This window comes from Chiloscyllium plagiosum, unplaced genomic scaffold, assembly GCF_037043375.1.
Source record: "Chiloscyllium plagiosum isolate Xiang-an unplaced genomic scaffold, Cpla_swu_hap1 HiC_scaffold_9, whole genome shotgun sequence".
Lineage (NCBI taxonomy): Eukaryota > Metazoa > Chordata > Chondrichthyes > Orectolobiformes > Hemiscylliidae > Chiloscyllium > Chiloscyllium plagiosum.
Window position 1 is genome coordinate 100390808 of NW_028270147.1, and position 21960 is coordinate 100412767.

The following is a 21960-nucleotide window of genomic DNA, read 5'->3' on the forward strand; positions in this document are numbered from 1 at the left end:
CTGTCAGCCCATAATTCCAACTGAGCTATGGTTCACAGATGTCTTTCTCACTCTTTTCTCAGGCAGAAAGAAGTTATATTTTCCACCATCCAACTGATAGGAAATTTAGGGAATTCTGGGCAATCAAACCCACTATATCCACAGGCTGACTCATGGACTTAGTGACATTTCTGTGGAATGGTTAACAGAACAGGTGACAGGAAACTTTGTCATCCAGAAGGTGCTTGAATTGTGGTAAGAAACAAAAATCGCAAAATGATAACAGGACAGGAAGCCATTTGGCCTATCATATCTAGCCCTGCAGTCTGACAGGGGATTAGAACAGTAACAGTACTGCTTGCAGACAGAAATAAAGGGTAGACCTTCCACTAGCTGCAGGAAGGGTTAATCAGTTTATGATGCAGCCTGTAGAATTTCAGTGTTTCAAACCTGTGGTTCCACTGAGGTGTCTGCATTACAGAATTGAAGAACATCATTAAACAATCAGTAAGTATAATGTCCTCAATCAAGGCTGCTGATTATTTTTCTTCCAAGACCAATTTTTAAAGTTCACAATGATTATCATATTAGCCTGCAAGATAACTAGGTTAGTTAAATAATTGAGCTAAACTAATTAAAAGCACTCTCAAAAGAGAACACACCTTTCCCCCGAATGACCTTCAAATGGCATCTGTCTTACTATAATCCATGGAGAAATCATCCATAATTGCTGTGCACTTTGTTATGGATGTTCCTGAAGCCACAGGGCGAGCAATTTTCAGATAAACCGCATAAATCTTTTGCTGAGACAGAGATACTGAAGAAGGGCTTATGCCCGAAACGTCGATTCTCCTGTTCCCTGGATGCGGCCTGACCTGCTACGCTTTTCCAGCAACACATTTTCAGCAGAGATACTGAACTGCAAACCTAACACAGATGAGCCCTCCCTTGCTCCTGTTAACACAGACATATACACTGTCCACTTTAGGTTCTATATTCTAATGCCAGGCCCACAAATAACAGAAGTGACTCCAACATTCAAAACTGCAAATCCAACTCAGCCAGGATTTATTCATTGTATCATCAAACGTCACAGGTGAGGTACTGGAAGACTGGAGGTTGACTAATGTGCTGCCACTATTTAAGAAAGGTGGTCCCGAAAAGCCAGGGAACTATTGACTGATGAGCCTGACATCAGTGGTGGGCAGGTTTTGGAGGGAATCCTGAGGGACAGGATTTACATGGATTTGGAAAGGCAAGTTATTTTCAGGGGAGAGTCAACATGGCTTTGTGTGTGCAAAATCATGTCTTTTGAAGAGCTAACAAAGAAAATTGATGAGGGCAAAGTGGTGAATATGATCTATATGGATTTCAGTAAGGCCTACAACAAGGTTCCTCATGGTACACTGGTTAGCAAGATTAGATAATATGGAATCCCAGGAGAACTAGCCATTTAGATATAGAAAGGACTCAAAGGTAGAAGATAGAAGGTGGTGGTGGAGGGTTGTTTTTCAAACTGGAGGCCTGTGACTAGTGGAGTGCCACAAGGGTCGGTGCTGGGTCCGCTGCTTTTCGTCATTTACATAAATGATTTGGATGTGAACATAGGAGGTACAGTTAGTAAGTTTGCAGATGAAACCAAAATTGGAGGTGTAGTGGACAGCAAAGAAGGTTATCTCAGAGTACAATGAGATCTTGATCAGATGAGCCAATTGGCTGAGGAGTGGCAAATAGAATTTAATTTAGATAAATGTGAGGTGCTGTATTTTGGAAAGGCAAATCTGGACAGAACTTACACACTTAATGGTAAGGTCCTAGGGAGCGTTGCTGAACAAAGAGACCTTGGAGTGCAGGTTCATAGTTCCCTGAAAGTAGAGTCACAGGTAGATAGGATAGTGAAGAAGGCATTTGGTATGCTTTCCTTTATTGGTCAGAGCATTGAGTATAGGAGTTGGGAGGTCATGTTGCAGCTGTACAGGACATTGGTTAGGCCACTTTTGGAATATTGTGTGCAATTCTGGTCTCCTTCTTATAGGAACAATGTTATGAAACTTGAAAAGGTTCAGAAAAGATTGACAAGGATGTTGCCAGGGCTGGAAAGTTTCAGCTATAGGGAGAGGCTGAATAGGGTAGGGCCGTTTTCACAGGAGCATCGGAGGCTGAGGAGTGACCACATAGAGGTTTATAAAATCATGAGGGGCATGGACAGGGTAAATAGACAAGGTCTTTTTCCTGGGGTGGGGGAATCCAGAACTAGAGGGCATAGGTTTAGGGTGAGGGGGGAAAGATTTAAAAGGGATCTAAGGAGCAACGTCTTCATGGAAAGGGTGGTGTGTGCTGCCAGAGGAAGTGGTGGAGACTGGTACAATTACAACATTTAAAAGTCATTTGGATGGATATACAAATAGGAAAGGTTTAGAGAGATATGGGCCAAGTGCTGGCAAATGGGACTAGATTAATTTAGGATATCTGGTTTGCATGGATGCGTTGAACCAAAGGGTCCATGCTATAAATCTCTATGACTCTCTGACCAGACTCCTACCCCATTCAGGAGATAGTTTGCCGGCTTTTAAACTGTCAGGTGAACCAAACAAGATGACATTAATCTTAACATAATGCAAAGCTGACAGGTTGCACAAGGAAACACCAGGGACAAGGCAAGGTGTACTACCATATGGAAACCACTAATATTTTTATTAGGAGGGGGTTGGGGTTCAGGGTGGCAGAACTAGGACAGGGAACAGATAAGAAAGGGTAAGAAAGGGAAGTCAGCAAGAGAAGAGGGAAGAGAGAGAGAAAGGAAAAGCTGGAAGAGGAGAAACGCTGGATAGAAGAATAAGAGAGGAAAAAAGTGAGGACAGAGTGAAAGAGTGAGGAGAAATGAGGGGGAAGAGGAAGGGTGAGGTGAAGAAGAGGGATGGGGAGAAGGAGGGGATAGAGGGGGTGAGGGGATAAGCACTGAGAGAGCTGCAGAGAGATATTGGGAGAACTGGCCATGAATCTTAAGGAAACTGGCATAATCCATATTCGGGTTGTATTTCTTCTGACAGTTTCTTTTTGCATTTACTTGATGCTTTCTGACAGATTCCACCTCCCCGCCCCACCCCTTTCTTGTAGTGCTACATACATTCAGCCCTCATAGTTTCATGCACAGATTTAATTAAAGCAATACAGTACAGAGGAATTCGACTGCACCAATCACTGTTGTGATCGGTCACTCAGAACAATCAAAATCTCCTGCCTAAAACCATAAGCTGTTTACTGCTCAGTCTGTGGTAATCGTTTAAATGATTGGTCCACTATATTTCGAGGGTTATCGAAAGTCAGTTACTCATTATTGAAAGATTGCATGACAAAGATTTTTGAGAAGTTTTCAATAGAAGAGTTGAGGAAAGGTCATACTGTCCAGTTCTTTTTTGCAGAGCAGAATAGGTTCTTTGCCACAACAGGGCCATGCTGATTTCACAATCTCACCACTTGTTCATTGACAAAGTTTCCAGTGAATCATTTGTTGTGCTTAATTGTCTCTCTCACCTGATTCCATTTCTATCCATCCCATTGGAGCCAGAGAATTCCTTGCAATGGTTTATCTTTCTGCTCCCACACTGTTTCGTTTGGAGTCCCTCAAGGATCTATCCTTGGTCTCTCACCTACACATGGGACATGGCTTGATAGTGCAGTGTTAGTTTTTCCCATGTACACTGACGACAGCAAGCTCCACATTATTACCACCTTTCCCCACTCCATAACTGTCACCAAATTATCAAACGAGGCGAAAGTGGGTACTGCAGATGCTGGAGATTAGAGTCAAGATTAGAGTGGTGCTGGAAAAGCAGAGCAGGTTAGGCAGCATCCGAAGAGCAGGAAAATTGACATTTCAGGCAAAAGCCCTTCATCAGGACTGAATGGCTTTTGCCCGAAATGCTGATTTTCCTGCTCCTCGGATGCTGCCTGACCTGCTGTGCTTTTCCAGCACTACTCTAGTCTAAATGATTAAGCTGCCTATCCCACAATCAGTACCGGATGATCAGAGACTTCGTCCCTCAGTACTGGAAAGACTGAAGCCATTGGTTTCAGTGGCCGCTTCAACTCCATTCCTGGTCTCTTGACCCATCCATCTCCATGGCAACAGTCTGAGATAAGGCCAGTCTGGATAACCTTGTTGTCACCTTTGACCCCCCCGCCCCCCAAGGTGAGCATCTGACCGCCTAACCGCGCAGTTCCTAAGATCACTTACTTCCACTTCCATTAACATCATCCAACTACAGCTTTCCTTCCATCTGCCACTGAAACCCTCATTCACAAAGTTGTGACTTGTATATCGCCTATTCCAAAACATTCCTGACAGTCTCTGCTGTTATGGACTAGACCAGACCTACAAAACATTTCAAGAAGGTAGCCCAGACCCTAACTTTTCTACTCGCTTTAAGCAGGTATAAAGGTGGATACTCCAGGAGTAATGCAGCTGGTCAAACCACTCAGCTTTAAACAAAACAGAATTTATTTACAGACTACCGACTGAAGCACAAGCAAAAGAAAACAGAATTTAGAATAACAACTATCTGATAACCCAACAGACTCTATCGCAATTTAATGATGTTGTCCCAATTTCCTGCAACATCCCATAAACACAGCCCCTTGGCAAAAAGGTAAATTCAAACACAGGTTCTTACAGGAGAGATGTTAGAGTGAGGAGGAGGAGGATCAGCCAGGAATCATTTATTGAATCAGGGAACCTTCTCCCCCAGCAGCTCCAAACTAAAAAAAACTAAAATAAAAGCTGGAAGTACTGGCCACTTCCCTTTCATTGTACAACTGTTTAAAAAAAAACACCTGAAAGGCCTCCTCTGATTGCTGGCTTTGGCAGTATCTTTCAGCCACCATTACAGTAGTCGGTTCAGACATATCAGCACCTCTGCCTTTCCAACTCTTCTTGGAAAAAAAAAACAAGGTCAAAATAACCTTGTTTAAGGAGCAGCATCGACACACTACAGCCTAAGTCTTTACTTGCACTAAGTTCTGCTGGTTGATTTTCAAAAGCTCAGCCATCTGCATTACACCGTGGGCAGCACGGTGGCACAGTGGTTAGCACTGCTGCCTCACAGCGCCGGAGACCCGGGTTCAATTCCCGCCTCAGGCGACTGACTGTGTGGAGTTTGCACATTCTCCGGGTGCTCCGGTTTCCTCCCACAGTCCAAAGATGTGCAGGTCAGGTGAATTGGCCATGCTAAATTGCCCGCAGTGATAGGTAAGGGGTAAATGTCGGGGTATGGGTGGGTTGCGCTTCGGCGGGTCGGTGTGGACTTGTTGGGCCGAAGGGCCTGTTTCCACACTGGAATGTAATCTAATCTAATCTAAAAACCCCAACCTCTCCCCTTACCATCTCTGGAATCTCCTCCAGTCTCACAACCCTCCAAAGTTTCTGCACTCTTCTAATTCCGGTTTCTTCAACATCATGATTTTAAATGCTGCCTATGGCCCCTAATTCTAGGATCCTCTGCTTGAACCTTTTCTGCCTCTTTTGCTTCCTTCAAAATGCATTTGTCTTGTGCGTGTCCCTGCACAGTAGCAGGCTGCGTTCAACAACATTTCACTGTGTTCAACAACATTTCACAGAGCCCACCTCTGCTTCCCAGGCTCCAATCTCACAATCCACTTCCCTGAGGCTACTTCCACTTTATTTTTAATTCATAGAACCATAAAATCTCTAGTGTGGAAGCAGGCCATTCAACACATCGAGTCCACACCGACCCTCCGAAGAGCATCCCAACCAGACCTACCCCCCTATCCTATCCCTACATTTATCATGGCTAATCTATTTAACGTGCATATCTTTGGATTATGGGAGGAAACAGGAGCACCCGAAGGAAATCAATGCAGACACGGGGAGAAATGTGCAAACTCCACACAGACAGGTAGTGTAAGGCAGCACTGCTAACCACTCATCCACCATGCCAGATTACTGTATGCTGACTGATGACACCACCTCTAAAATATGATACTGTCAAGTGCTAATAGCAAAACAGCACGAGCAAGGATATTTTATATCACTTTCCAGTTAAATATTAAAAAGCCACTTTCGAGAACATTCACAGTCTTGGCATAGTCAAATGAAGTGCCAGCAGACACCAGGTTAAGTATCCATCAGTTTTCCAGTATTGTGGCAATATCCCAGCGGGATGCCCTTGTGCATCTTGAAATGTACCAGGAAAGCATACCCTCGCTGACCTCTGGCTCACCTTGTGTAATATCCAGAGGTTCCTGCTCTGTCTGTTTATTGGCATGACCTGCTAAATGTTCGGAGGATTTTGTCCAAATTTGTGGCTGAGAGTGACCAGAAATGCAGTAGTGAGCAAATAGCTAAAGGAAAATAAAAGCCAAAATATCACTAACTTCCGTTACAACAGGCAAGATCAACTGGCCCTGACCAAGCTGTTCTTTTCCAGTCGGGAACCTTTCTAACATCATGTACGAGAGTCTTGTCGTACATTCCACAGCATTTATAATTAATTCCATTGCTGGTCATTTATAATGTAGGATTAAGACAGGGACTTTGTTTACAATGGCATGTCTTGGAATTCTCTATCAGTCAAATCTGACAAAAATGCTTCTAATGGCTACCAATTTAAAAAAGGATGTCGATCACATTGGTGTGAATTTACAAAGTTCTATCTTGTGGATATTTTTAGATTAGATGAGATTCCCTACAGTATGGAAACAGGCCCTTTTGGCCCAACAAGTCCGCACCGACCCTCCGAAGACTAACCCACCCAGACCCATTCTCCATACCTACATTTCCCTCTGACTAATGCACTGAACACTATGGGCAATTCAGCACAGCCAATTCACCTGACCTGCACATCCTGAATTGTGGAAGGAAACCGGAGCACCCGGAGGAAACCCAAGCAGACACAGGGAGAACGTACAAACTCCACACAGATGGTCGCCAGAGTTGGGAATCGAACCTGGGTCCCACTGAGGCAGCAATGCTAACCACTGAACCACCATGCCACCCCAATATCTGTTACTACAATTACATTCAACAATAATGACTGACTTTAGCATTTTTGAATCCCATTATAAATCATTCGTTCTTCGAGAAGTACATGTTCATTAAGCATTCCTAGTTAACTAAAGGATGAGGCCAACAAGGAAACAGAAAAACAAAAATGCAGAATGGTCCCATCATGGTCAGCACACAGAACTGTCTTGAGAATGTAATTTGAATTTGACAAATGTCAGAAAGAATTGCTAACATGCTGGGAGCTGACTTGAGTGCAGGAATCTATACAGCACAATGATTTTAATTGAGAGAGACTTCCAGGACATACTGTTGGTAAGCAAGACCCTTGTCCGAGTCCTGTAACGGTAAATGAACAGCAGTGAAATTAATTATGAAAGCTGTGGAGGAAACAAAATACTTTGTGACAACATTTGAAAAATTCTCGACTGGAAAAAATTCATCTCACAAGCTAGTCAGGTGCAGTCAGGAAAGCTTACACTTCACCATTAAGATACTCCTTAACCTGACACACCCAGAATCCCCAAGCCAGTTAGAACATAGGAAAGTACAGCACAGAACAGGCTCTTTGGCCCACGATGTTGAGCCGAGGTTTAATCCTAATGTAAAATATAGTAACTTAATCTACCCACTCCTCAACTCACTGCTCTCCATGTGCCTGTCCAGCAGTCGCTTCAATTAGGAGACGAGCTCTGGGAAATTCCCTTACATCCAGCTATGATAGGGGCATTTGCCTCTTGTGAAGAATGTTTCACAACTTTGGAATGTTTCAAAGTATGTTAAAGCCAATTAAGTCCATGAAAAGTCCTGCACATCATTTATACCTACCTAAGGTAGCCACAGCTTCGATTAACATCTTAACCGAAAGATGGTCCCTCCTTGGTGTGGCATTCCCTCAATACTGACCCTCTGATGGTGTCTGGTTAAAGAGTATCTTAATGATGAGGTGTAAGCTTTCCTGACTGCACCTGACTAGCTTGTGACAGGAGTTTTATCCAGTCGAGAATTTTTCAAATGTTGTAGCAAAGTATTTTGTTTTCTCCATAGCTTTCAGTTTTAATTTCACTCCCTCAGTACTGAACCTCCAACAGTGCGGCACTCCCTCTGTACTGACCCTCCGACAGCCCGGCATTCCCTCAGCACTGCACTCTCAGCCTGGATGATGTGCTCATTTCTCTGGGGTGGGGCGTGAAGCCACAACACAGAGTGTGAGGGGAGGGTGCTCCCCACTGAGGCCTGGCTGACTGTTTACTTCTACGTAGCTATCATTCCCAGTAATAACTAGCTGGCTAGACTTTATGAATGAATGCTCTATTTTTATAGATGAGTCCTACTTGATTTTCTACACGTATTTAATACAGTGAGAAGCAGCACTGAATCTGCTCCTCAGTCTGTCATAACGTAAATGCTCTTCCCGCATCAGTGAGGTGTGTTTGGTTTCCTCCTGGAATCCAGGATCTTGGGCACTGCCAGGTGTAACCTACTTATACTAACGTAGAGACCAGTGTTTTCACATCAAACTGATTTCACTTTAAACAGCAACTATATTGAGTTTTCTTATCTGCAATTAAAAATTAATCGTATTTTAAATTGAGAACATCGACACTTACCAACAGATTGGTTTACTGCAATCTATTTGGAAGGTGGTGCTTAGTGTGTGTGTGTGTGTGTGTGTGTGTGTGTGTCTGTGTGTGTGTCTGTGTGCGTGTCTGTGTGCGTGTCTGTGTGCGTGTCTGTGTGCGTGTCTGTGTGCGTGTCTGTGTGCGTGTCTGTGTGCGTGTCTGTGTGCGTGTGTGGCGGGGTGTGGCGGTTACCTCCACATGTATGCTGAACATAGTCAATTTGCCTCACCACTACCTGTCTTGGCCTATCCAATATCTGTATTTCATCAGATTGCTTGTCCAACATCCAGCTCTGCCACACTGGTCCTAGCCCACTTGAGTCTCATTCACCCACCATGTGCCCCCTGAACTCTAGTGGCTCCATACTTGGGCAAAAAAATCTTGATTTTCAAACTCTCACTCTTGTCTTGCAATCTTTCCGTGGTCTTGAGCTGCTGCATCTCTGGAACCCTCTGAGATATCTGCTCTCCAGCAATTCTGGCCTTCTGATTTTAATTGCTCCAACATTGTCAGTAACACCTTCAGCTGCCCTAAACTCTGCAATACTCTCCCTAACCTGGCCTGTCTCAGTTTCCTCAATGAAGACCTTTCCTAAAACCAATCGCTCGCCAAGCTTGCTTCCTAACCCCTCTTTTAAGTGACTCACTGTCGAACTTTGTTTGATAACACTCCTGAGAAGTAGTTGGGATATTTTATTCCAATAAAACCATTATGTAAGGTGTTGATTTGTTGAGCGAACCTTTCTCATTATTTGTTTATGAGATGTGGATGTCAATAACTGGGCCAGAATTTATTGCCTGTTCCTAGTTGCCTTCAAGAGGGTGGTGGTGAGCTATCTCCTTGAACTCCTGCAGGGCGTGTGTACAAGGACACATACAATTCTCTTAGGAAGGGAATTCCAGGATTTTGACCAAGTATTGGTGAAGGAATGGTGATGTATTTCCAAGTCAGGGCAGTGAGTGGCTTGGAGGGGAACTTACAAGGGGTGGTGTCCCCGTGTATCTGCTGCCCTTGCTCTTCGAGACAGAAGTGGTCATGGGATTGGAAGGTGCTATCGTCAGAGCTTTGGTGAATTTCTGCAGTGCATCTTGTAGATGGTACACACTGCTGCTACTGAGCATTAGTGATGGAGAGAGTGGATGTTTGTGGATGCGTCAATCAAGCTGTTTTGTCCTGGATGGTGCTGTGGCCGGACAGCTGCTCAAAATGATCGATTTATGATGGATTTATGAAAAATGGACAATAAATGAGGCATGCTGGGAAATGGAGACAAGCCTAGACCAAACTGACTGTGCTAATAAGCATGTTGCAGACTCCACACAGGCTACAGCTACAGATAGACAGTACGCAATTGACCTAGCAGCTGCAGACAATACAATATACACTCGAATTTGGAATTGAATAGGATCAACCAGAATGCCATCCCCAGCACAATTGGAAACATTGAGTTGCTTACATGAGGACGCCTCACACCCTTATTTGGAGAGGGCTACCTGATATACGTACACCCAATACCTCCAGGAATGGATGCTTAAGGATCATCCTGCCATCGACATGTCAACTCCTGACTAGGTCCGATTAATCAGGGTGATTGAACCCTGATTGATCTATTGGTGGGCGCTGAGGACCCTCCCAAAAAAGCGTGAAGACTTCTAATCACTGCAATGCCACTTCAGGAGCAGTAACTCAAGACCAACCACTGTGAAGAGAAGACACCCCTGGGACCAACGTTAGAAGATGACCAGACGATCATCACCACCCGGATTAAAGCCAGATTTGGTGTGGTGGTATATGATCACCCAGAGTTAATAGAATCATAGAATCCCTACAGTGTGGAAACAGGCCATTTGGCTCAACAAGTCCACAGCAACCCCCTGAAGAATACCTCACCCAGACCCATTCCCCAACCCATTACTATACATTTCCCCTGACTAATGCACCTAATCTACACATCCCTGAACACTATGGGCAATTTAACAGGGCCAATTCACCTAACCTACACACCTTTGGGCTGTGGGAGGAAACCGGAGCACATGGAAGAAACCCACACAGATACAGGGAGAATGTCCAAACTCCACAAAGACAGTCGGCCGAGGTGGGAATCGAACCCAGGTCCCTGGCACTGTGAGGCAGGAGTGCTAACCAGTTAAGTTAAAGCACAAGATAGTTGATTAGATTTATAGTGTAAATTGTTAGTTTATAGTGCACTATGTTGTTAAAGTATTAATTGTGGTACATAAATAAATGTTGTTTATTATTGATAGTCGACTCGCAGTTTCTTTTCCAGATATAAGAGTTAAAACACTGTGTGGCAGGTGCAACAGTGTAAAGCCTCTTGAGTGTTATCAGCTAAGTGGGAGAATTCCATCACACTCTTGACTTGGGTGTCATCAATGGTGAATAGCCTTGGGGAGTCAGGAAGCGAGGTACTTGCTGCAGTATTCATTGCATCTAACCTGCTCGCGTAGCCTCTGTACTTATATGGCGAATCCAGTTCAGTTTCTGACAAATGGTAACCCCACAGGATGTTGACAGTGGGAGATTCAGTCACAGTATTGACATTGCCAAAATTGGTGGTGTAGTGGACAGCGAAGAAGGCTACCTTGAAGAACAATGGAACCTTGATCAAATGGGCCGACGAGTTGCAGGTGCAGTTTCATTTAGATAAATGTGAGGTGTTGAATTTTGGTAGGGCAAATCAGGGCAGGACTTATACACTTAATGTTAATGTCCTGGGAAGTGTTGCCAAAAACAGAGGTCTTGGGGCGCAGGTTCAGTTACGTGAAAGTAGACTCACAGGTAGACAGGATAGTGAAGAAGGCGCTGGGTATGTTTGCCTTTACTGGTCAGTGCATTGAGTGTAGGAGTTACGGCTGTACCGGACATTGGTGAGGCCACGTGTGGAAAACTGCGTTCATTTCTGGTCTCTCTGCTATAGGAAAGATGTTGTGAAACTTGAAAAAAATTCAGAAAAGACTTACAAGGATGTTGCCAGGGTTGGAGGGTTTGAGCTACTGGGAGAAGTTGAACAGGCTGGAGCTGTTTCCCCTGCAGTGTCGGAGGATGAGGGGTGACTTTATAGAAATTTGTAAGTTTTAGATTAGATTAGATTAGATTACAGTGTGGAAACAGGCCCTTCGGCCCAACAAGTCCACACCGACCCACCGAAGCACAACCCACCCATACCCCTACATTTACCCCTTACCTAACACTACGGACAATTTAGCGTGGCCAATTCACCTGACCCACACATCTTTGGACTGTGGGAGGAAACCGGAGCACCCGGAGGAAACCCAGGCTACCCAAGTTCTTGAGGTACATGGATAGAGTGAGTAGTCAAGGCCTTTTCCCCAGGTTACGTGAGTCCAAAACTAGAGGGCATAGGTTTAAGGTGAGAGGGGAAAGATTTAAAAGGGATTTAAGGAGCAGAGGGTGGTGGGTAAATGAAATGGGCTGCCAAAGGAGATACAGGATGCTGGTACAATAACAACATTTAAAAGACATCTTGATGTGTATATGAACAGGAAGGGCTTTGAGGGATAGGGGCCAAATGCTGGCAAGCGGAACTAGATTAATGGAGAATATCTGTTCGGCACGGACGAGTTGGATGCATTCCATGCTGTACAACTCTGTGACTCTATGACTCTATGAATGTCAAGGGCAACATTTAGATTGTCCTTTGTTGTAGATGGTCATGCATTTTATGAGAGCTGCGAAGGCACAGCATAGGGGGCAGCATTGCCCAGGAACTGCATTGAAGTATCGTCAAATTGGATTGGGCTCACATTCCCTTTGAAAGACTGAGGCCAAAGCCAAACAGCTCTGCAAATAGAGGAAAAGAAGCGATAAATTACGACGCAGCAATTAGCTGACCCCTAGCAGGAGGACAGCTCAGGGACAACTAAGGCAGCTCAGCTTGGGGCTAAGCCTGCAGGCACAGCTACATCACTGGAAGGCTGTACTGGAGGAGGAACTATGCTGTAGGAGGGAAAAAGACACTGCAAAACAATCTGCACTGGAATGTGGTCATTGCAAAAAGGAATGCAGCGTACCTTATACCAAAGATAATCAAAAACAGAGAAAAAAGTCAAATCAAAAAGGCAAAGGGGAAAACAAACAAAACCTTCACAAAATTGATGTAGTCCTGTGGTAGACTGCAGTGCACTGGGAGACAATCACACTTGGTCGATTTAGGGCGATTCATTTATTAAACCTCTTCGATACAGGCTGTTCAAATATGTATTCTATAGATATATGTATTATATATATATATAAAAGTCACTTTTTAAATGTAAAACAATTAACAATAAATCAATGTTTAAAAATAATTTAACATTACATTCTTACAGCTTAACTCTCCCATATCGCACAGTACATAACCTTTCAAGTACTACAGCAACGTCTTTGCACCCAACAGATAATCAAAAAAGTTGGTTTCAGGATGCAGTGCCGGCAAGCGGAAAGGCATTCCACAAACTGCACTCCAAGTCAGTGCTGATTGACTGAAGGTACCAGCAGCAAAGGAGCTGGAGAGCTCGAAGGGTTAATCAGCAGCATTCACACCGAGGGCAATGCAAACATTAACTGCTGTTTCCCCTTTTTTTGCAACGTATTCCTGAGTAGCGCGACACGAACAGAATCAGAAGATTCCCCCCACCTTAGCCTTAGCTTATTGTCTCTTTATATCAATGATCCTGGTGCCAGTGAAACAGTCAAACCCAGTTGGCACTTTCTTTCATTAGCTTTCATCCTTATCAGTACCAGAACTACAGAGAGGACAAGTCACTGTCACAGTTAACGCAACAACCAGAAAGATCTTTCAGGATAAGTATCAATGCACTGTGACTTTTTTTTTGCATTTGTTTATTATTGTTTAAAGATAAATTCAATTCCTACCCTCTTTAACTACACTCCTCGAAATAGTAAATGTGTGTTGGTTACATTAGGCACAGTCACAGAATAAACTCCACCAAATATTTCGTACACTTTGTGCAAGCTTACACTGAAATGTTATAAAGGGTTGCAGCCTACAACAGAATAGGGCACACCTAGTGAAAGTGTTCATGTTCCTGTAGAAAGCTGTACAAACAGTTGCCCCATGCTCTTGATGATCAGAACGATGTATAGTCAATACAGTACCTCGAAGTGCACTCTTTACAAGAGCCTCTCTACTGCCCAGCCCTTCTACCCATATTCCAAAGCAGCGAATGCAACGCCATATCCAGCTCTGTGAATAGAGTCGAGGGCTGTAAACTAATAGGTTCATTACTTCATGAGCTCCACCTTGTTCAAAACGATCAGAACGCTGCTGACCAGTTTTCACCCTCCGGTGTGCCAAAGTGGATCACAGAAATCTGAGACAATCCTTTGCCGAAGTTGTTGTTGAGACCATGAGTTAATCGAGAATTTCAAAACAAACCTGACAGATTTGTGTTCATCAGGGTGAATAAGGATTGTGAAACCAAGGCAAGTAGACAGGATTAAGATACAGATCATAATCAACAAGAATAATGGAATGGCCTCCTGTCGCTCCACAGCAGACCATTCCAACAAGCCCTTTAGCTATCAATTCTCCTGTTCCCAGAAGTGGTTTCACATAAGAGTACCAGACGTAGGGAGTGCCATAACTGCAATCTGCTTTCTGTCCTCAAAAATACTTAAGCTGTCAGATGGAGCAGGAATTGGCCCGTTTCCTGGGTTTGGGATCTCTTGCTGTCTCATTTCCTAAAGGCAAGCACAGCGAGCAGGCCATTTGTGACAGCCTCCTCAAGCCCAGCCTGAAAACGCTATTGGAGAGGTTGTAGATGACACAGTTGCAGAAGCTATTGCTGATGGCCAGCCACGTCGTTACGAATGACAATGAGGGGCTCTCCAGCACGCGGGAGCTCTCCAGCAGGAAGTAAAGAATGTAGGGGAGCCACAGCACGTAGAAGACGCTTGTAATCCGAAACAGGACCATTGCATAGCGCCGGTCAGGGCTGGGCCCACCCTCAGCAGCTTCCACATCCTGGCTGGGAAAACGGGCACGGCGCTCATTAATTTCTTTGGTGTGCTGCCGGCAGATTTTAAATATGTGGAAGTAGGTGAAGCAGACGATGAAGGCAGCAGGAGCATACAGCAAACAGACTATGAAGCCTGTGAAGTAAGCATTAGTTTCCCAGGAGGTAGCACACCACTCAAAGATGTCTCCGTGATAGCCTGGCTTCTCCCATCCAAAGAATGAGGGCAGGAAAACTGCACAGGAGTATATCCATATGAGAATGATACACAGCCGAAGACGACAGGGGGTGACGAGCTGGCTATAGGAGAGTGGTTTCGTAATGGCAAGGTAGCGGTCGATACTGATACAAGCCAGGCAAGCCATGGACACACTCTTCAGCACTGAAATTATGTAGCCAAAGACCTGGCAGGTGAGAGATTCCTGCATGCCCGTGGGATAGTGAAGGAGAGAAAGTGCAGGAACCAAGCAGCTTACCCCGACAAGTAGGTCTGCATAGGCCATGGTCTGGATGAAGTAGCTCGTGGTGTAATGGTGGAGAAGTGGGGCACAGTGGAACACAAAGATCACCGTCAGATTTCCCAGTATGATCAGAACTGTCAGCAACACGATGATGGCAGTCTCGAGGACACAAACGTCAACTGCGTTGTAGTGGCCAAAGCCCAATGGGCAAGCGTGGTTGGACAGGTTAACCGAGGTGTTGCTCACACTCACAGCTCTCCATTCAACCGTGGTCTGGTTCATGGCAGAGGTAAGGGTGGGCCACAGACCAAAGCAAATGGAAGCAGCCAGCACAGCATCTGCTTTTGCTGCAGTTCCTCCGCCTCACTCTGCTGCTGCCCTGCTTTCACTCCACTCTTCTGGCATGCTCTGGCTCACTCCTCCCTCCGAATCATTCTGCTGCTTCCCAGGTCCACTCCACTCCAGTCCTCGCTCTCACAGTGCTCCGTACTGCTCCTCCGGCTCTCTTTGCTGCTCCCCTTCGTCTCCGCAGCCAGCACTCTCGGGCTGCACATGCCTCCTCAGCATCAGAGGACTGCTGACACACCTCGACACAGCAAGGCTGCTAACCAGCTCCCTCCAGTGTATCGCTTCCAGCTGTTTCTCACGGCAGAGTGGAGGAAAGAGAGAGGGGGAGACAAGAGTCTTGAGAGAAATGAAAAGATCTCACAGGACACTAATACCAAGGGATATTCCCTGCCTTTCAAAAAAAAAGTGATCTGAGGCACTTTTTGTCTTCGGAGCAAAAATGCAGCAAAGCTCTTCAAAGCCCGCAAAATTAACCAAGAAGCCAGAAGGTAGATCACTGCATTCGCAGACAATTCCAAGTTCCCAGTCTGCCAGATACATTAATCAATGTTTCCTTCCTTGCGAGAGAAGAAGCTGCACGCACAAAGCAGTAATCTCCTGATTCAGGCAAGAGTCTAGCGCATCCATTGTGTTAAAGAAACACATTTGTATCACCGCTGCTCTCTCCTCCTCCCACAGCAGCTGCACCTGAGCCCCTCGCCTTTGCTCCATCGCAGCTGATGCGGAAGAATTCCAGCCACCTTTGCTTCCCTGCTCCCGAACGAACAGCTACACCACCAATGGCCATCGGAGCTGGGGTTTTTTTTTTGTCGCTTGGTAACAGTTGCCAGGCACATGTCGGCTCACAGCCACTCACACTCACACTGCCCTAGACTGTGACAAATGAAGATAACGTGACGGGACCCACCGGTTTTACAGCTAGACTGCCCCTTAAGGCTGGTTCCTAAATCAGGTACAGACAGACCACAGCAAACAGTACCGGGAGGACAGAATTGAAAGAGTTGGTCTCCGCACAAAGGGAAGATGAACACAAAGGCACACTTTCACTACACTAACCCTAATGTCAGCTGTAATACAATCAGCACATGAAAACTCCATTCATTATTCATCACACGACAAGGAATCTAAAAAAAAACGCTCATTATACATTTAGCTTGCAAACTGTTTAATGACATTTGCATTTCTAACAAACCGTGTGGACTACATGCAAGTAGTATCCGACAGACTGACTGCCCATCAAATGCACTTTGTTTATCCTGACCTATGGAGTGTATCCTGAGGTCATAGATAGCCATCCCACAGTATTATGAAAGGAGATTGTGTTCAGGGGAGAAGAGTGGTGTATCCTGCATCAATTACACGCCATATGATAAGGTGGATGCAGGCCTGCACACCTTCCCAGTGCGAGGTTCCAGTGAGGGATCAGTTACAGCGTTACCCCACAGCTGCAAGAGCAATGAGGAACAGTGAGTGGTCAGGTGGAGAGTGAACGAGTGAAGGAGGAGAAATGAGGGAGTGGAGGAAGTGGCCCAACAAGGGGGAAACAAAAGTGACAGGGCTAGGGAAGGGAGCTGAGGGGGTGAATGATGGAGGAGGAAGAGAGCAGACTCCGTGCTGCAAACAGGAATATTTTCTGAAGTGGTAGCCCTACACCTGACTGAAGAAACTGCCTGTGAATACACTCCAGGCCCACCCTTGGACCAGGGGTCAAGCTGAGTCTGAGACTTGCATCTGGGCTCGTCCTGGCAACAGTAAGATTTCATATTTTGAAAATAAATATTATAGTCAAGTATTTTTAGACAGGGCTATAATTTCCTTCCATAATGAGTGAGTACTTTCTGCCATATACTTGCCATACTTTTTAATCACTAATCTTTAAACTGCATGATGTTCCGGATGAGTGACAAATCAGTGGGAAGCACCCTCAAAAAGCAGCTGGTAATAAAGCGCAAATGGTCAGGGCAGAAACCCTGAAAGAGATTTTTTTTGTAGCCAGTAAGAATAACACAGAATTCTTTTCCACTCAATCTTTAAGATTAGATTAGATTCCCTACAGTGTGGAAATAGGCCCTTCGGCCCAACCAGTCCACACCGACCCTCTGAAGAGTAACCCACCCAGACCCATTTCCCTCTGACTGATGCACCTAACACTACGGGCAATTTAGTATGGCCAAAATCTTCCTCAATGTTTCATCATATGTTTGTGCTTTATACATCCACTGAACATTACAAACCATGCCTCAGAACTGTCAAGTTCCAGTTATTTGGAGTGAGAGTCACTCACTTGATTAAAAGACAGTTTAATACACAATAAAGCAGTCAGAAAAAAAACAAACTTAGCTCCATCTCGTCAATGGATTTTAAATCAGGTTCATTCTTAGAAGTGACATCCGTGCTTTTTTTTAGACAATTCACAACAACTCTCGATGTTTCGGAGAGAGAGGATTGAGAGACTTCACCCTGAATAAGTGAAGAGGGGGGTGAACTGTGAATCAACTGTTCAGGGGTGGAGGAACAGGAGATTATAACATACAACCATGTGAATCAGGAGGTGAGAGTCGATTGAGGCTCCTCCCCCATTCAATAAGATCATGGCTGATTTGATTACCCCAGATTCCTGGATAACCTTGCAACCTCTTGCTCATTAAGAATCTACCGCTGCTGTAAAAACATTCAAAAATTCTGCTTCCGCAATCTTTTCAGGGAGAGAGTCCCAAAGACTCGCAACCCTCAAACAATAAAATTCTTTTCAGCTCCGTCTGAAATTGGTGATACATTCTTTTTACACCATGACCTCCAGGTTCTTGAATCTCCCATAAGAGTCACAGAGATGTGCTGCACGGAAACAGGCTCTTCAGTCCAACCCGTCCATGCCAACCAGATACCCCAACCCAATCTAGTCCCACCTGACAGCACCCGGCCCATATCCCTCCAAACCCTTCCTATTCATATACCCAAGTAAATGCCTCTTAAATGTTGCAATTGTACCAGCTTCCACCACTTCCTCTGGCAGCTCATTCCACACACGTACCACCCTCTGTGTGAAAAAGTTGCCCCTTAAATCTCTTTTATATCTTTCCCCTCTCACCCTAAACCTATGCCCTCTAGTTCTGGACTCCCCACCCCAGCGAAAATACTTTGTCTATTTACCCTATGATTTTATAAACCTCTATAAAGTCACCCCTCAATCTCCAACGCTCCAGGGAAAACAGCCCCAACCCAGTCAACCTCTCCCTTTAGATCAAATCTTCCAAACCTGGCAACATCCTTCTAAATTTTTTCTAACCCATTCAAGTTTCACAACATCCTTCTAATAGAATTGCATGCAATATTAAAAAAATGGAAATATCTTCTCCACATCTACTCTGCCAAGACTCCTCAGGACTTTGTATACTTCCATCAGGTATTTTAATTCACTGAGTGCCAGGAATAAGGGTGATGAACTTAGAGCATGCATCAGCATTTGGAGCTACGATGTTGTGGCCATTACACAGACTTGGTATCACAGGGGCAGGAATGGTTGTTGGATGTTCCGGGGTTTGGATGTCTCAAAAGGAATAGGGCGAGAGGTAAAATTGGTGGGGAGAGGCATTGCTAATCAGGGAGAGTACCACAGCTGCAGAAAGGAAGGTGGTCGAGGATGGTTCATCTACTGAGTCAGTCTGGGTGGAAGTCAGGCTGCCCAATAGCAACAGAGACACGGAGGAGCAGGTTCAGAGGCAGATTTTGGGAAGATGCAGAAGTAACAGGAACAATATTCACCTCCCTCCAATCCTCCGATACAACTCCTGTGGAGAGTGAGGAATCACTGCTCCCAATCTGTACTTCCCAACTCCTGTCTGATAGTATCATAATTTCCTTTTCCCCAATTAAATTTTTTCCCATGGTAACTGATCCTTTCCCTCTCCGTGGCTATGGTAAATGTGAGGCAATTGTGGTCACTGTCACCAAAGAGTTCTCCCATGGTGAGATCTGACACCTGTCCTGGCTCATTGCCAAGCACCAAATCCAAAATGGCCTCTCCCCTCATTGGCCTGGATACATACTGAGTAAGGAAAGCCTCATGAACACACCTGACAAAAACGGCTCCACCCAAACCTTGCACAAGTTTTTCGATCTGCCTACTGCTATTAGGGGTGTCTGTAAAAAACCCCCAATGAGGTGACTGCTCCCTCGCTGTTCCTAACCTCCACCCATACTGACTCAATGGACAATCCTTCCTCGACAACCTTCATTTCTGAACCTGTGATGCACTCTGGTTAGCAATGCTACAACCCCTCCTCTTCCTCCCCCCTCCTTGTTCCTTTTAAATGTTCTAAACCCTGGAACACCTAGCAACCGCTCCTGACCCTGTGAAACCCATGTCTCCGTTATGGCCACAACATCATAGTCCCAAGTACTGATCCATGCTCTAAGTTCATCACTCTAAATTCTGACACTCCTTGCATTACAGCAGACACACGTTAATCAATTCCTTTGTTCCATCACGTGAAAAACCTTCCCGATAGATTCACTACATCCTGTCACTGCCTCACCTACAACTACCCCCGCCCTCAGATGTGCAGCTCTGGTTTCCATCCCTTGCCAAACTAGTTTAGACCCTTCCAAACCACTTGAGCAAATCTCCCAACCAGGACATTTGTGCCCCTCCAGTTCAGATGCAACCGTCCTTCATGTACAGGTCCCACCTTCCCCAGAAGGCATCCCAATGGTCTAAGTATCTGAAGCCCTCCCTCCTGCACCAGCCGCGCAGCCACTTGTTAAACTGCACTCGCTGACTGTTCCTCACCTCACTAGGGCAGCACGGTGGCTCAGCTGTTAGCACTGCTGCCTCACAGCACCAGGGTCCCAGGTTCTATTTCAGCCTCGGACGACTATTTGTGTGGAGTTTGCATATTCTCCCCGTGTCTGCGTGGATTTCTACGGCTGCTCCGGTTTCCTCCCACAGTCCAAAGATATGCAGATCAGGTGAATCGGCCATGCTAAATTGTCCATAGTGTGAGGTGCAATAGTCAGAGAAGAATAGGTCTGGGTGGGTTGCTGTTCGGAGGGTCGGTGTGGACTGGTTGGGGCGAAGGACCTGTTTCCACACTGTAGGCAATCTAACCTAAAACTCTAATTTCGTGGCACTGATAGCAAACCTGAGAACACTGGTCTACTTGTCCTGCTCTTCAGTTTCCATCCTAGTTCTCTGTATCACTTTTCAAATCCTCAATCCCTTTCCTGGCTATGATGCTGGCGAACATGAAGAAACCTTCAAATAAAATTAAGAGGAACAAGCCATGCCTTTGTGACAGGGATAAAAAAGATTAATCATTTTGCAGAACTTTACAATGTCAATCAATTATTTTAACAAAACCATACTATTACGACCAACACCAAGCGTTTGATCAGGGAATTTACATAAACTTGTTTGTAATTCTCTCTTAGTTTCCAAATATTTCAGTTTTAAAAGAAACTGATAGCTTGACTTCAAATCAGGCAAAAAGTTAGTTTATTACACACCTATTGCCGGAGGTTATTCATGTAAGAAGTGACAAAGCTATTAAAATAAGGATACAAAGACTGAAAGTAAGAGCATTGTATGTCATGGATCAGGCTGAAAATGAGATTAGTCTCTACAATTGTTGCAAATCGTTACTTTGGCTTGTTTGAAGATTTTTTTTTCTGAAGTGCAAGGATGACTATTCTATCAATATCAAATTGCCAGTCAAGATCATCATAATGCAAAAAGGCAGCAGAACCACCACCGTCTCAATTATGGACGGGCAGTAAATGCTGGTCGCGAGTTTTGAGAAGATCTGTAGCTCAGGTTGAGGGTCTGGCTGTAGGTTTGCTCACTGAGCTGGAAGGTTGATTTCCAGACGTTTTGTCACCATACTAGGTAACATCTTCAGTGAGCCCTTGGACAAAGGCTTCGTCCAGAGGCTCACTGAAGATGTTACCTAGTATGGTGACAAAACGGCTGAAAATGAACCTTCTAGCTCAGTGAGCAAACCTACATCCAAAATAAATGCTGACTTGCCAGCGATACCCACGTCCCACAAGAGAATTGAAAAGAAGATGGTGGTAGATGGAAAGTGTTCAGTCTGGTGACTAGTGGTGTTCCACAGGGATCTGTTCTGGGATCTCTGCTTTTTGTGATTTTTATAAGTGACTTGGATGAGGAAGTGGAAGGGTTAGTAAGTTTGCTGATTACACCAAGGTTGGATGAGTGGTGGATAGTGTGGAGGGCTGTTGTGGGTTGCAACGGGACATTGACTGGATGCAGAGCTGGACTGAGAAGTGGCAGATGGAGTTCAACCTGAAAAGTGTGAAGTGATTCATTTTGGACGGTCGAATTTGAATGCAGATTACAGGGTTAAAGGCAGGATTCTTGACAGTGTGGAAGCACAGAGAGATCTTGGGTCCACCTCCATAGATCTCTCAAAGTTGCCAACCAAAGTTGATAGGTTGTTAAGGCGTATGGTGTGTTGGCTTTCATTAACAGAGGGATCGAGTTTAAGAGCTGCGAGGGTGTGCTGCAGCGC

General features: G+C 45.0%; 2 protein-coding genes across 3 annotated transcripts in view; both read right to left on the bottom strand.

The window, feature by feature from the left end:
* Positions 1-21960, bottom strand: part of LOC122554081 (rab GTPase-activating protein 1-like) — a 496968-nt gene that overhangs the window by 212072 nt on the left and 262936 nt on the right. The window lies entirely within an intron of this gene.
* On the bottom strand, positions 12814-16069 carry LOC122554667 (G protein-coupled receptor 52-like). The gene has a single exon (XM_043700032.2). It carries the CDS (start codon positions 15362-15364, stop codon positions 14288-14290), a length of 1077 nt encoding a protein of 358 aa, XP_043555967.1. The 5' UTR covers positions 15365-16069; the 3' UTR covers positions 12814-14287.

Excerpts from the sequence above, each read along its gene's own strand:
- LOC122554667 (XM_043700032.2), bottom strand. The coding sequence starts at position 15,364 with ATGAACCAGACCACGGTTGAATGGAGAGCTGTGAGTGTGAGCAACACC.